The sequence below is a fragment of the Cuculus canorus genome, chromosome 2, assembly GCF_017976375.1.
Source record: "Cuculus canorus isolate bCucCan1 chromosome 2, bCucCan1.pri, whole genome shotgun sequence".
Taxonomy (NCBI): domain Eukaryota; kingdom Metazoa; phylum Chordata; class Aves; order Cuculiformes; family Cuculidae; genus Cuculus; species Cuculus canorus.
The window spans coordinates 157,585,948-157,601,411 of record NC_071402.1 but is presented as its reverse complement, the minus strand read 5'-3'; the positions used below and the strand labels follow the sequence as shown (position 1 = coordinate 157,601,411).

Here is a 15,464-nt window from a genome sequence, read left to right as displayed (position 1 = left end):
TCACTCCTGAGCTTTCTTTGGAGCTTCACTTTGCTTTTTAGAAACCACTGGCAATCTTTTGTTAATCAGCAGGTTCATCTCCCTCTGAAAGTCTTTCCATTAGATTGGAGAAGAGATTTGGTTTTAATCCCTTTGCTCAGACAGCCCTGTGATACAGACACCACTGCCTCATTGCTTCTGAGCGAAATGGGAACCAAGCGGGATACTGAGAAAGAAGTAAATCTGCTCCATAGTTAATGTACAAAACATTGGCTCTCCGGTAACACCTTCCTTGAGAAAAATACAACTGCTTCCAAGGAAAAAAAAAAATAAAACAAAGCAAAATAAAATAAATCAGATGTTTTGCCTCCTGGGCTTTTTTTGGATGCCTTTTTCATTCCATAAATACAGTAATGATGATGCTGCATATATACCTGATTTTAAAATATAGTTTCAAGTTAATGCCTAAAATTTTAAAAGAGCCTAGAACTCCTTTACTGCTCTTTTTTAAACCCTAAACACAGTCACTGTCTCATTTCTTGTTGCTTATGAGAGGCTCACAGAACAAGTCCCAGATGAATAGAAATCTCTGTAGTGTGATGTTAGCATTGAACCCTGTAGCTCTAGACCTTGAGAAAATAAATTCATTTTTGTATTTTAATTGTTCCGTCCTTATTAATAATTGTTTAATAATCACTGAAATAGAGTAACTAATTAACATGAGGTGTTAAATGTTGCTCAGGTACAAAAAGGGAGCAAACAGTTCCAGGCTGAAGACAGAGGAATTACTTTAAAGGTAAATTTCATTTTCCTGCTGCTGTATTTCAGGAGTCGCTGAAGTGAACTAATTGGTGCAAGCAGGATCAGAATTTGTCTTGATTTCTTTATAGATTTTGAGTCTCAATTAATGATCCTCAAACATATCTAAGAGCCCAACATATCCAGATATGACTCTTATTTTGCAGAAAATTTACACAGTTGCCTTCGCTGGAGTCATTTCTGTCTTACATCAGAGTTAAGGGGGTCAGACAGATGCTTTCATAGCATCAAAGAATCATGCAATAGTTTGGCTTGGAAGGGACCTCAAAGGTCACTCAGCTCCAACCCCCCTGCCTTGGGCAGGGACACCTTCCACTGCTTCAAGTTGCTTAACGCCTTATCCAACCTGGCCTTGACTATCTCCAGGAATGGGGTATTCATGACTTCTCTGGACAACCCGTGCCACTGCCTCATCACCCTTACAGTAAAAAAATCCTTCTTAATATCCAAACTAAATCTCCCCTCTTTCAGCTTAAAACCATTACCCTCACCCTGTCCCTTCACCCCCCGATAAAGAGCAACAGCAGCAGCTCTGAGCACTGCATCCTGTATTCTGCATGGGTTCAGGACAACAGAGTTCAGGCTGTCATTTGGGACTGCATTGAAGTCCTTGAAGTCGTATTTACTGACGAGGTGGATGAAAAACAGGGTAGAAGAAGCCAAGCTTTCGGGCCAAATTCCTGCACTTAAGCTGCTTAAATGAGGACCTGATCCGAATGTCATCATTCACTTGATGTGAAAAGAGTGAAAAAGCTCTGATTTCACCACTGACTCTTCTATTCTCCTGAAATATGAGGCCAACACAGCTGGGCTGGCAGCTCTGCACAGCCTGCATCACTAATATTGTCATGCCTGTCACAGCAGGTATATTCAGCACATTGATTTAATCTCTCAAAGACCCTTGATGGCATAATGATGATGTCGATGGATGTTCGGTGATGCCTGAGGGCACTGTTCCTGGCATGTTAATGTAGTCAGTGTTTTCTGAAACAGCCCCTCAGTTTAATGTCCTGTTTTAAGATTCCTGTGCAGAATAATTGGTGGTGCAGCTTAAGGGCTACAGAAAGCCCTGTGGCCTGGGTAAAAAATAGCCAAATTTTTCCCTTTTGGGTCTCCAAAAAGTGAGCCTATTCCTGCTGCTTTTCGTGTATGGTTAATGCTGGCACAGGTTAGAAAAGGGCTGAAATGGAAGTGAAGCTGTAAATACAAAGCAGAAGGTCCTCCTGCAAATGAAGTTGAGGCTCAGGGAGATGGAAAGTGAAGAACAATAGAATGAAAATAAACAAAGTGTCTCGCTGCTCATGGCTTACAGACATTGACTATCTAATCCAGCAAGGAGCAAAAACAGATGGGAAGGCTTCTCACCCTCACAACAGAGGTTGCTGTTAACGGTGCATCACTTATGCTCAACAGCTCTGTGTTCAAACTTTTCTGGGATCCCAAACTTGTCTGGGATCTGGGCTTAAAGTTCACATCTTAGGCACCTCAGTGGAAACATTAACAAGATTGGGCAGTGCTCCTCTGCAGCCCATCAGTTTTGCAGGGCATAGATAGCTACGGTGTCTGATGAAGAGGGTGAATGGCTTTGCAGCTTATTGAATCAAATCTTTATCAGATTGATGTTGCTTCCAAATTCTGACCCAGTGAGAAGAAGCATTTTACACCAAGTGGAACAGCTTGGAAGCTGAGAAAGAGCTTGCCCTTGCTTTGTCTGAGCTTACTTGCAGCTAGTCATTCACCTGGTGAACTGCAAATACTTGTTTTGAATCAGGCAGGAGAATATACTGGTGGGACTTCTCTATTTTCTTCTGTATGGGTCTTAGTCTTGGCTTGAAAGCACTCATTAGCACCAGCACCAAACAAAAAGAGAATCCTTGCCTCTGAGGACCTTGTTCCTGGGGTCAGGGCTTATGGGCTTCACTGCAAACAATACAGGGACATTTTAAGCATCCTCTTTGTTTCTCTGGACTTTGGAAATTAAAAGAGCTGCTAAGAGAAGATTTTGGCATGTCAGTGTTGGATTCTAACTGCTAATGATATGGTTTCAATGTAGCGTAGCCATAGCAAAGATTGTTTGAACCTGGCTAGCCTGGGGCCATGTCAGCACTTTAATTCTAGGACCATGGATCTCATAATAATTACCTCCACAAATATCAACCTGTCCTCTTCGGTTTTGGGGGCTGGGTAGCCATGGTTACACTGTGGCAGCATCTGAGCTAGCTCACGGGGAAGTCATAGGTGTATGTCTACCCTCCAGGGTCGTTGTATCAGAACATCTCATGATGCTTACTGATCAGTCCTTTATGCTGTTCTCACTCCTGCATGTGGAGACTTTGGAAGCACTGAGCTGAGAGGATAACAGGCATAGTTCTGGGGAGGGTACAGCATGGACAACCACCCTCTCATAACTGAAAAAGGAATTGGTTGTCCAGATCTGCAGCTCTCCTCCTGGGCTCAGTGTGGTTTGTTGGCAGTGAATCATGGATGCTTAAAGGAAGAAAAAAAAAACCCCAAACGAATGCACAAAGTTAAAAATGCTTCCATTCAGTGAACTATACTTCATTCTGAAGATAAATAAGTGATGTTAGTACCTGATGGTTGAGATCTCTGAAAGAGAAGTCCACCTTCCTTTCCATGTACGTGAACCGGTGACCCAGATTCTCCCTCACGAGGACAGTGTTATCACAAGTTATGATGACACAGCCCAATTACTAAGTGTATACCTGAGCTGGGCAGGGATTTCCCATGTCTGATGTAAAATTGATGCAATTCCATTCCATGCAGGTGGGTGGGATACTGATGTGAACATCCACATCCTTGTGTTTTTTATCTTCTGAGCGAGTTTGGGATTGTGGGGATTGTCTCAAATGCAGTACCCAGTACCCAGCGTGTGAGCTGCACGTCATGCCCTGCAAGTGGCCAGCCTGGCATGTCTGAGTAAGACTTGGTTTCACCCTTCTCCTTTGCCCTTTTGCCAAGAAAAGAAATTAAAACAATAACTATTGCCTTGGTTTTAATAGGATCCGTGTGCGTTCTTCAAATTCCCTATATGGAAACTATTAGGCCGTTGGAAAAGAGATAAAATACACATGCACGTCTTAAAGAGCTAAGAGCAATTCTGCTTGCTGCTGTGATGCTAATTTTTTCACCTGGAAAGTGACTCCTTATGGTGGGTCTGATTCAAATAAGGATTACAGGGTTCTACATCTCCCTTTCCTGGAGTGTTTGCTAAGCAAGTGCAAACGAATTACAGACCAATTGTTTTCCCCTCATCCCTAACGATCCTGGGTGTGTTAATGCACCAAGATCTATGGTTGAACTTAAAAAGAATGAAAAACACGGTCATGCTCCACTTTTGGCATCTGTACCTGTTTTTTATACATGCAAATTGAATTTTCTATTAATTAAAAACAATCAAATAGAACATGATGTCATGGACATAGAGCAGAGAAGGGCATTCACGCTGTTCCTTCTCAGCAACCTGCTTTTCCAGGTGGCACCCAAGGGTGCTTGGAAAGCTTTTGCTTACAAGGATGGTGGGCAATTAGCAGAGCACACTGCAGCACTAGGGTGTCCTCCAAGGGCTTTCCTGGTGTTGCAGCTTTGTCTTCACACATGCAAAATGCAGAGGAAAGGGCTGTGCGCTGGCCTCTCCCCTTCCTGCTCATGTTCCTCCTGTTCCTTCCCCTATGTGTCCCTGACTCTGTCTTCGGTGCCTTATCAACACCTCTTATCAACAGGTCTTTTGGCACATTCGTATGTTTGGCATTTTATTTCCTGCTTCTTGCCTTCCTCTCTCCTTTACTGGCTCATTTTTGAAAAAGTGCAATTTATGTGTTTCAGAGATGCCGGTTCTGGTAAAGCCACCGAGGATTCAGGGTCTCCCCTCCCTTACGCCCCATACTTCATTATTTATGACACATCAGGTTCTGCCAGGCTCTCCTCAGGTGACTGAGATCTTTACTCAGAGTTATCAACCCCTGAGAGCTTGAGACTTAAGAGTGAGAAGTCTGAAAAGAGGGAGAGGAAAAGTATTTCTCTGCCTCTTGGCTTGTCTGATCTTGTTCTGGATGCCAGTGGCTTTTCCAGTTTTGTGTCCTCTGTTGGCTCATGTGAAGCATGTCATTTCACAAGGGTTTGTCATCGCATCGCTGATTCCTGGGGATCCTTCTGTCTCTCAGTTTCTCTCTTGGATGCTCAGTGCTCAGAGCACGATTCTTCATCACACCAGAGAAAATTCAGCCTGGAAGCCAGAGCACCGGCGTGTCTTTGGTGAGCACTTGGTCAGCATGGAGATCTGGGTGCTGAAGTTTGTGCCATTGCTGCCTAAAGAAGGGTGGTGATACTTCATGTCTGAGCCCAGGAACCGCTCCAGATGCCACCTCCGCCACTTTCTCTTGAGTTCAGCTTGGACCTAGGTGGTGAAAAGACAAGCAAATCAGTGGAGGGGAGGACTTTCCTTTCCTCTGACTTGTTTGTGAGTGTAGCAATGGGTGATCCACCTACCACTGGGCCAAGAATTATTTTATGAAGGTCATTAAACTCAACCTGGTTAGAATTTTTAGCCACATAGAAGAAATAGTGTACTACTAGCACAGAAATCCCTGAGCTTCAGCCAGAAAGGAACCACTTATCTGATACAGCGAAGGTGCCAGACTGCTTAACTTTAATGGCAGCATATTCCATGCTTTGGAATTATGACTAAGATTTTCTTTTTACTGCCCTGTTTTTTGCCCAAACACAAATTATTTAACTATAGCTTCTTTAGAAAGCTGTCAATACAGCTGTGCTTTTTTTTGATAGAAGCTACTGATTCCTGCTCAGAGAGTTTACATACATTAGTTTAAACTGTCCAGATTTTAATCCTGAACAAAGCTGGCCACCATCCCTGTCCGCTCCTGCAGCCTCCCAGTATGAATTAGATGAAACAGCTGTGCCTGAGGGTCTCTGGGATCAGCAAACACAGAAACAGTACACCACCAGGATGCAAACTGTAGGACTGGAAACGTGGGAAAGGCAAGATTAATGCACGTAAGGTAGAATCATATTTACCTGGCAGTGGTCTGTGCCTAACAAGTCATGTCAATGCCTACGTCAGTTTGGATCATTAACGAGTTTGAGTGTTTTCTGTCCTGCTCTGTGCAAGCTTACTGACAAAGGTCTCTGCTGGAGCTGGGCTATCTGCTCTGCATGCTGCTGCGTGATGTACACATGGCATCGGCATAGCTGAAAGCAGCATCAGAGCTGTAAGAGAATATATTACGATTCTGGACACTCTGCCTCTCCCCAGGAAGCTGGAACACAAACCCAGATCACAGCTGCTTCTTTCTTGTCTGTGCTCAGCTTATTGAAAGCTCTCCAGCTGAGAGCAGCTCCAAGTTTTTAGCTGCTCACACCTACTTGGTAGCCTTCGCAGTACAGGTTTAATCAGTCTCTGCTGAATTTCTTACAGGCAGAAGAAGCACGGTCCAAAAATATCACTGCACTAATGAGCCTCCATCTTGGCAGCGGGCACTAAGCATGAGTAGGGCTTAGGAGATGGGCTTTATCCTTCCCTGCTGAAGGTGGTCCCTTCAGATCAGGGTTTGTGCAAGGTCATATGCGAGTTCTGCTGATGCTGTCTCATGAGTAAAGGATAAACTCAGCAGCAGAAATACTGCAGTCTTCACAGAAGTCTTAATATGTTTATTAATTGTGTTGGAAACTGTCAGGCAAATGGTTGAGTTGTTTTCCTTAAGTGAGTGGTTTGACATGGAAGCTTCCTGCCAAAATGGTAACATCAAGAATAGGACACTTCTCAATTCCCTCTCCACAAGCCTTGGCTGCAAACATCAACTGTAAATTATTGTTGATCTTACCTCCCCATTGAGAAAACAGTACAGAACAGCCACCACAAATCCCTAGGGGAAAGGAAAGAACAAGCTTTTAGCTCCTCATAGTTGATATGATGTTGGTCTCTTTTCCCAAGTAACAAGTGACAGGACAAGAGGAAATGGCCTCAAGTTGCTCCAGGGGAGGTTTAGATTGCATATTAGGAAATATTACTTCACTAAATGGGTTGTCAAGCATTGGAACAGGCTGCCCAGAGCAGTGGTGAAGTCACCATTATTGGAGGTATTTCAAAGATGTGTCAATGTGGCACTTCAGGACACGGTTTAGTGGGGGCCTTGGCAGGAGGAGTCAATGATCTTAAAATCCTAAATGATTTTGTGATTCTGTGATATTCCCCTAGATTACTGCCCACTCACTGCAGCCCTGGAGAAAGGACACACAGCTCAGGGACTACTAATGCCCCCTTAGAAACATCTTGTCATGTTTCTTTCACTTCTCCCTGCCAGCAGACCTGGTGACTGAGTGGTGGCCCAAAGGGTGGCTTACCTGGAATGACCCAACCACAAGCTCAAAGACCAGCTTAACTTCTGCTTTGAAATTGTCAGGGAAAAACGCAAACATGATGTAGTGAATGCCAAAGAGAGGGATCAGCAGCAAGGTGGACTTGGCCAGCCTCCTGTTGGAAAGACAAACATGAGTCATAATGAGAGAGGGAAGAGGAGCTAAAGGGTAAGCTGATGAGAAATCCTGCAGCTGAGCTCTATGCAAGCCTGAAACTTCAATTTGCTGTAGTACATATTTGCTGATTACTTGGATCATGATGTGCAGCTGGTATCGTGCATATTAAGTAACTTTGTTTGCCTTTAGGGGATGTGGTATGGGCCACTTACCCCGAGGTCCTGGGAACATTCAGCCTTTCCACAGCCGCCTTGAGTGAGGCAACACAAGGAGGCTGCCCTCATCCAGAGGGAAGATGTGCCTGGGACACAGGTAAAGGGAGGGAGTTGAGATAGCTCCTCGCAGCTTAACCTCCCCAGAATCCCTCTGATGACCTGGGCTGGGATGCAGCAACATATGATCCTGACCCTTGGCCTGGCATGGTCAATTCACACTAAGTACCTTGCTAGGATCATTTCTACAACCTTGCTTTCCTCCTTGTTAACAGCTTTCATAGAAATATATAGGTGCCTCCACCTGAGGGAGAGTGATCAAAGCTAAATTATTTCTTCTTGGCCAGAACACTGCAGATGGCTGGTGATTTCAGATGTGGTGACAGCATAAAATGTTACATCTTTATTCCCAGGAACTTCAATGGAGGTATTTCTTTCTCCCTTCTCTCTTCTTCCCCTCCCACTGGAGTTCTTTTTTCATCTCTACAAGTTAAATCATCATCTAGCGCTGTCTTTGTTTGCTTGGGAGTTCTGAAAATTACAGCTTCTGGGAGAGAAATGGTATGTTTAGCTCAGAATAATGACAGGCTATCGCACAATGAATGTCTCCAAAGGAGGGAGATGAACAGTATTAGTGCTTAATGGCATCAGGCTGGGTAATCAGAGGTCCAATTAGGAAGAGATGATAACTTATTAAACCTAATCATTGTTAAAATATAGCTGACAGAAATAAAATTAAATCAAGGACTTAAGGATGCTTATGGGGGTTTTGGCTTTTGTGTTCCCCTCTCCCAGAGGCTTCTGAAGGAATTGAAGCTAAAGCTGGGATGTTGGAAACATGCATTCTTCCATCTGCAAACCCTTCACCTTCAAAGTCCCACCAGACTCAGTCCCCCCAGACCATCTTAATTTATTTGCCATCTGCCTAAGTCTACTGGGAAAGCTGATGTGCCAGCTCTATGCAGATGTTGCTCATCACTCTGTCTCCCACCAGACCCTTCCAGCTTTCCTTGGGCCTTGCCAAAACACAGTTTGACTATAAGGCTGTTGTTGGAGGCTGTGGCTCCCAAGGGAATACCTGGTGGCTGAAAAGCACCTGGCCGCAATTCATTGTAAGCAAAATGAGTGCCTGCAGGAAGCTGAGGAATTTGCCTTTACTACCATATCCCTTACTAGTGGGAATATCCCTGCTTATAGTGAGCAGTTCCAAATTCTGAGTCCTTTTGGATGTCTCGCTCTGCCAGAAAACCATCAGTGGCATTGGTGACCATCAGGGTACCATGTTCCTCTCTATCATAAACAGCTCTGGTCAATGCGACCCACACTAGTATGATCTAGCCCAAATTCTTCCAGCTCCTGACATACAAGAAAGTAAGGCATTTTTTTCAAGTGGATCACAGTTCAGTGAATATTAATACTGACTTTGCAGGGATCTCTTCTCTCTATGCAATCTTTCAGGAAAAAGTCAGCCTACAGGAGATCAATGCAATGCCACCATCATGTACTATATTCATAGAGGCTATTTGCAACCTCTAGTGGATTCGAAACTTTTATCATCATTGCAGACAACATCAGAGCCTCAGTTATAGCATTTTTCCCTCCTGGCTGGTCTGTGGCAATGGACAAGGCATAAATGCCTAACCTTAAGATCCTCTTCCTCCAGTTTGCACAACACCTCAAACCACTTTCTTGCTCCTAAGCACTGAGCTTCCCCAGAATACTGAGAGATGTGTTAGATCTGCCCAGGGCAGTGGTGACCTGATGGTTGGGCTGGATGACCTTAGAGGTCTTTTCCACCCTTAATGGTTCTATGATCTCAGTTTGTCTTCAAGTCAAGGGTCCTATGATCTAGCCTTGTGATATTTAAAAGACTCCCCCCACTAAACACTGCAATGAGGAAAATCATCTTCCCCAGTCATGATGTAATTCCTCCCAGGAGGATAAAGTCTGGCTGTGCAGGAGTCAGAACTGGGGAGATTGTCCAAAGCTGTTTAAAGCTCTCTACTGGAAGCCATGGGTTCTCAAAAAACTCATTATTTCAACTCCCAGCACAAGGTGTACTTCCTAGACTTACTCTCTCTGACAAATATACAAGGTGACAGGTAATATAGGGAAAACACATCCCCACCAGCCTGCACTGAACCTACTCCTCTCCTTGGGAGTGGGTAAGAGTGAACCAACATTTCAGTCATGCTCTTTGAATGCATAATGGAAAAGTTACTCAGAAAACTTTGATGGTAATATTGATCTATGAACATGCATGGAATAGAAAGAGAGTTTTTGAGTTTTGCTCAAGATTTCCGTGCATTCTTGCACATCTCTCTCTTATTTCCAGAAAGCTGTTTTGGGAGCTTTTTTGCACAGCTTCCAATACATAAAAGCCCAGTTCGCTTTCTGTAGCACTAATGAGTGAGTCAGCAGTGCACCTGAACTTCTAGCCTGCAGCTAAACTAAAAACGGTTGGAATTGAACAATACTGTCAACATGTCAACATGTTATTTTTTGTATAAAATAGACAATATAAAGTAAACAAGAGAAGGAGGGAGAAATGCAAACGAGAGATCTCCAATGTTGTTAGTTTAAAACATACTGATTTCAGGTTTGGCAGGAGAAATCCACACATATCACTAGTAGCAGTTTTTTGCTAAGACCTCTTGGGTCATGCAGGCCAAACCACTGAAGCTAGCAGCATTTCTGGTGATAAGAGAATGAAATGTAAAAGGATCTGGGCACCTAAAATTGCAGATCATATGCCTAATGACATTTGTAAAAGGGTCTGGGTCTGGACCCCAGGTGTCTCTACAGCTGTCTAGACATTAAATCTTACAACCACACTGAGAACTCCTCTTGGTGAGATCCAACCTTCAGACGAGGACACTTAATACTCATCTCCATATGAAAGTGTGGTGTGTCATGTCCCACTGCAGTCAATACAGTTAACGAAGAATTCCAAATGCCCCAGAGAAATCTGGCTGATGGCCAGCTGTGGCTGGGTAAGGCTACAAGTCTCCCATGGATCCTGGGTCCTATATGGCAGGTCCAGGCAAGTATCTCAAATGTCCTAAAGCATCTCATATGGCTTGGACACCTATACATGATTCACGCCGTAATGGAACTGAGATGTTTTTCCAGATGGAGGAGGAAGGTGAGGAACTGAAGGTGTGAAGATCATTTGTACTTCAGCGATATTCTGTTTGGCAGGTCAGTGCGGGGAAGTCTGTGTTACTTACTGCCCTGACATGCTACATTTGTTTACAGGGCAAAGAGAGCTTTCCTGGCAGCTTCCACTTCATCGGAAAATGTAAAGTAAAAAGCCCTGAACCTAAACTCAGCATGACCCCAGAGGTAATCTGGGCATAACCCTTCCCGTGCACATTGGCAGCGCTTCTACTGAGATGAAAGGGAGCCAACTGCTCCAGCCTGCTGCTTAGTGCTAGAACATAATTCAATATGCTGATTTAATCTATGTACCTGGCCAAAGCTGTTGCAATCCTGTGGGTACAAAGATACAATGCACAATTGGAAATACATAAAGAGAGGTGACAGAAAGCACAGGAGCTGGTAATGTTGTTGTGTTATGATGATAGAAAAAGAGGTAATTTGTTCTGGCTGCTGCAGAGAGAAATTAAGGTCAAAGAATGGAATTTCCTTTCATAAATCTGAGAATCTCTTGAGGTAGATGAAATACATAGTTTACTGTAATCAGAGAGAAAGATTCAGTGTCATGGCTAGTCAGTATTTAAGGATCATATTGATATAGTCTTCCATCTGCAGAAGAATTTAACTCAGATTCTTCAGGGTACAACAGTGCCCAGCTCCCTCCAAAGACAAAGATTTACGAACTGTGACCATGTAGACACTAAACATTTTTCTTTTCAGTTCCTTTCTAGGAAACATTCAAGAAATATCCAGGATGGATGAAATGTGAGCCAGGACAGTGGGAAGAGTGAAAAATAATCTGGTCTGAACTTTCATTTGCTTTGAAGCCAGAATAAACCCATGCAGGTAAGACTGATTTCTCACACTCTTAAAATACTGTTGTTAAGACCAGTCTCAGCTGAGACAGATGCTGGTCTCACTTGAATGTTGTCCATTATAAAAAGCCCCATTTAGGTCAATCTTATATTGCTGCAATGAATGCATTATGATAAGCAAAAATTCTGAGAAGATGCTGCTTCTTAACAGTGAAGAGAAATACATTGAATTAATCCAACCTAGTTTAGGGGTCTTCTTTAAGACGACAAAATTTGATGTATATTATACTGAATTTACTAATTTTATAGATCTCTCCTTCTTTGTAAAAAGGGAGCTCAGGGTAACTAGTTCAGAAATAAAAGCCTGATACTGGGAACAACTACTCTTGGTTCTCTGTAAGAGTCTCTCCACCTTCAGAATCCAATAAATATTTATTATATAAAGAAAAAATCTTATTTTGTTTCATGATCATTTCTGTTACTTTCTTCTCACTCCTTTGTCATTAAGCCCAGGAGAAAGCCTTCTTGCCTCTCTGTTCAAACTGACACGGAACATAACCAGTCATTTTAGCAAGTGCTCCATTTCCTGATTTCTGATCAGCTTTCATCAATTAACACATATTTGATTTCCGTCAGTGCAGACGGATGTGATACTGAACCAACAGCCAATGAGGTTTCCCCCAAACCATGTAACAGTTAAAAAAGTCTAGGACTTACGAATATTGGCTGGTTTCATTGTGTCCTACATCTGGGGAATGCAACTTCTGGACTAAGATACGGATGATGCAAATGAAGAGAATAAAGTTCACCTGTTGGGACAAGTAGAAAGGAAACAGAGAGAGAAATATAAAAATTAGTATTTTTGTCCAGCGAAAAGAGATGATCACTAGAGGTGAGTTCCTTTCACTGCATTATTTTTGCCATGGAGGAAGCTGTTGTTAAAAAGCCATGAGCAGAGAACCCCGCTCTGGGAGCACACAGTAAACTGACACAGGATGGCAGGCATCTTGGGCCTGACATCAGTCTGCTTGGGACTTTGTGTCATATATCCCAAGTATGATGATGTCAAACCCATAGAGCACAGCTATGCACGACGTCCTGCTGCGCCTGGGAGCGCCGACGACAGGGTGGGAAAGGAGCCTTGGGAGTTAGCGGAGCGACGGACGTCAAAGCCCTCGGGAGACGGTGGCATGGGACCACCTGTTGAGCATGTCAAAGACTGAGGTGGTAAGCCAAGGAAACCAAAACAAAACACAAAGCAGTACCCATTTAAGCTTGCCTCTACTCAATGCTATGGGGCATGTCTTCTCCGGAGAGAAGCTGGAGACCTTTTATAACAAGTGATTGATCTCAGCGACACAACAGAAAACATTCTTTCCTACAATGTTAGACCAGAGGACCCTAGCTCATACCTAGATTTTAGATGGTGCTTTTCACTCAAAAAACCTCAAAGTGCTCCATCAACATGCTCAGGCAATGTTGACCATATTTAATTGCAAAAACGTGGAGGCAGGAATGACAATTTCCTAATGGCATGTAGTGGATGGCATAAATTGAATGCAAAACTACTTCTTTTTAAGGTCTTATCATTGAATCACGTTGTTATTCATGCAATATATATAATGGAAAAGACATGACAGATTTCTGTAGACTTAGTTTAGTTTTCATTTGGCACACAGCCTCTTTCTTTATCCTTCCATGGTTAGAAAATCCATAAATGATTCTGACTTTTAGAGACTTAAAGCTAGAAGGGATTGTATTAACCAGCCAATATGATTTCCTGCAAAAACAGATTGTAAAATTTCCTCCGGAAATTTCTACATTTATCTCCACAATAGGTGAATGAAGGAAACAGAAAAATATCTCTCATTTAGACACTCAATCCTTTTTCAAAGGCTTTGAGTGATTGGAATTTGTCATATTTCTTGGTTATGATATATTGCTTAATCACTTTTTACCTATGCCGTGTCATTTTTCACAATTTCTGTTCATATTAATTTCCTTATAAAAATTGCTTTCAGCTGACTTAGTGGCAAGTCAAATTTGTCAGTTTAAACCAGAATTATCTAGATCAATTGCCCTGATGAGCATTGATAGCACATAAGCTGTAGTACGGAAGGTAACATCAGAGCAGTTAATTACCAACAGTGTTGACTTGTAGTGGTCAAGAGCAAATATGGACACACAGCAGTGATGAGTCAGGTGGAGTGTGATTTACAGGCTTATCACAGCCTTAGCATTGCATGGTAGAAAATATGGCTATCAGGCCACAGAAGAATTTATTCAGTTTATTTTTCAGCCTGAGTATAATCAAAGGCACTTGATCTGTTCCTAGCGCATAATATCTTATATATCTTACATATCTTATAAATCTTATATATACCATATAGGTATTTCTTTCTTTCATTGATATCTATTTTTTATTCCTGTAGGTATGTAGAAAAAGTTACATTCCTCCCTGAGGAAACCTGCTGTTCATCAGACTACAGCTATCATGCCCTTTTCTTTGTAACAGATTTATATGATATCTGCAGAAGGAAAATCAGAAATGGCTGGGTAAATTTTGTTTGGCAATGAAGAAATAATATATTGGTCAAAAGAAAATACAGACTCATTGATCCGAGGAGAACAGGGTGTATTTCTTTACAAAGGGATTATCCTGAGGAAGGGAAAATACTATCTATAGCTTTCTAGGATGACATAAATATTATGAGATATGTCACCTAAGTATTGTATTTCTTTTCGGTGAGGTGAATAAAGTAAGATGTAATTATTCAAACTCTTTCAGTTTGGAATCCCTGTATGACAAATGCTGCAGAAAAAAAGGCTTCTTGTAAAGGTCATAATGCATGTGGAATGAGAAGAATGTATGACTAAGAAAAAAATTCTCTTTAAAAGAGATATATTTGTGTTGATTTCTGTTGCCCTTTTTTTCTTTCCTTCCCACATACATGTTTTTGTTTATGAAAACTCGAAGCTAAGTTTAACTCAAGTTCATTTGATTTCAAGTCTTGGCTTGACAGCTGACAGAGGGAACACATAATATTCAACAAGTATGGAAGTACTTAGAGTTCCTTAGGAGAGTCATGGTTTCTATGGTCAGAGTAAATCATATCCTGAGAAGTAAGAAGTATTTCTGTTGTTTTATCTGGAAGTTAGCTAAGCTTCTCAAGAACTTACTTTAAAAACACATGGCTGGAATCCAACTTTTTACTGGATGCTATAACAAGAGGCAAATGTCTTGTGGAATTCATCTAATCTCTTTTTACCTAGGTAGAAGTTTATGGTAGCATACAACACACTCTATAGTGTTGACATCTACAACTGAACAAGTCATCCTGGGCTCTGCATATGGTCAGCTCAGAGAAACAAATACATTTATGGAACAATTCTTCTGATCTAATATAGACATCCACTTATTCATTAGGCAAGATGAGCCTTTCTTGGATTGTTAACCGTGTTCCTCAACCTCCTCTGGCTACACACACCCATAACTACTGCACCAGAGCAGTCAGGGCAACTAAATGAGATGGAGATAAGAGTTAAATCAAATGGGCTCCTCCTTGGCTGTCTAGTCACTCAAGCTCTTCCCATGACCAATCCTTAAAGGTAAAGGTATTTATATGGAGGGTGAACTTCCTCATCCTAACACAGACATTTCAATACATGGTGGGATTTTATCTGTCAATGTATTTTCCATGAACATACACAGAACACTTCTCAACATGCTTTCACCCCCCTTAGTATTAAAGATGGCTTTGCAGCCAGCAGAATGCGCTGATACTTTACCAAAATAGACACCAAAATAGGAGTTTTAATGATCCACCAAAATGGGGATTCCACTATTTCCTCCCAGCACCTAAAAAGAAAGAAAACCAGACTTAAAACATTAAGCAAAGCAAGCAAGCAAGTAGCTATGTACCCTTCTCGGGTACTTGGTTTTCCTAAAGGCTAAAAATGGCTGTGCTAG

The 15,464-nt window shown here is 42.2% G+C and overlaps 1 protein-coding gene across 1 annotated transcript in view; it reads right to left on the bottom strand.

The window, feature by feature from the left end:
• Positions 1–549: 549 nt before the first annotated feature.
• Positions 550–15,464, bottom strand: part of LOC104056965 (vasoactive intestinal polypeptide receptor) — a 110,903-nt gene continuing 95,988 nt past the window's right edge. The window contains exons 9-13 of the mRNA XM_054059770.1: positions 15,284–15,353; positions 12,212–12,303; positions 7,177–7,306; positions 6,657–6,698; positions 550–5,212 (exon numbers count right to left, since the gene is read on the bottom strand). Coding sequence (XP_053915745.1) covers positions 5,021–5,212; positions 6,657–6,698; positions 7,177–7,306; positions 12,212–12,303; positions 15,284–15,353 — 526 coding nt within the window. The 3' untranslated portion in view covers positions 550–5,020. The remainder of the gene's footprint in view (positions 5,213–6,656; positions 6,699–7,176; positions 7,307–12,211; positions 12,304–15,283; positions 15,354–15,464) is intronic.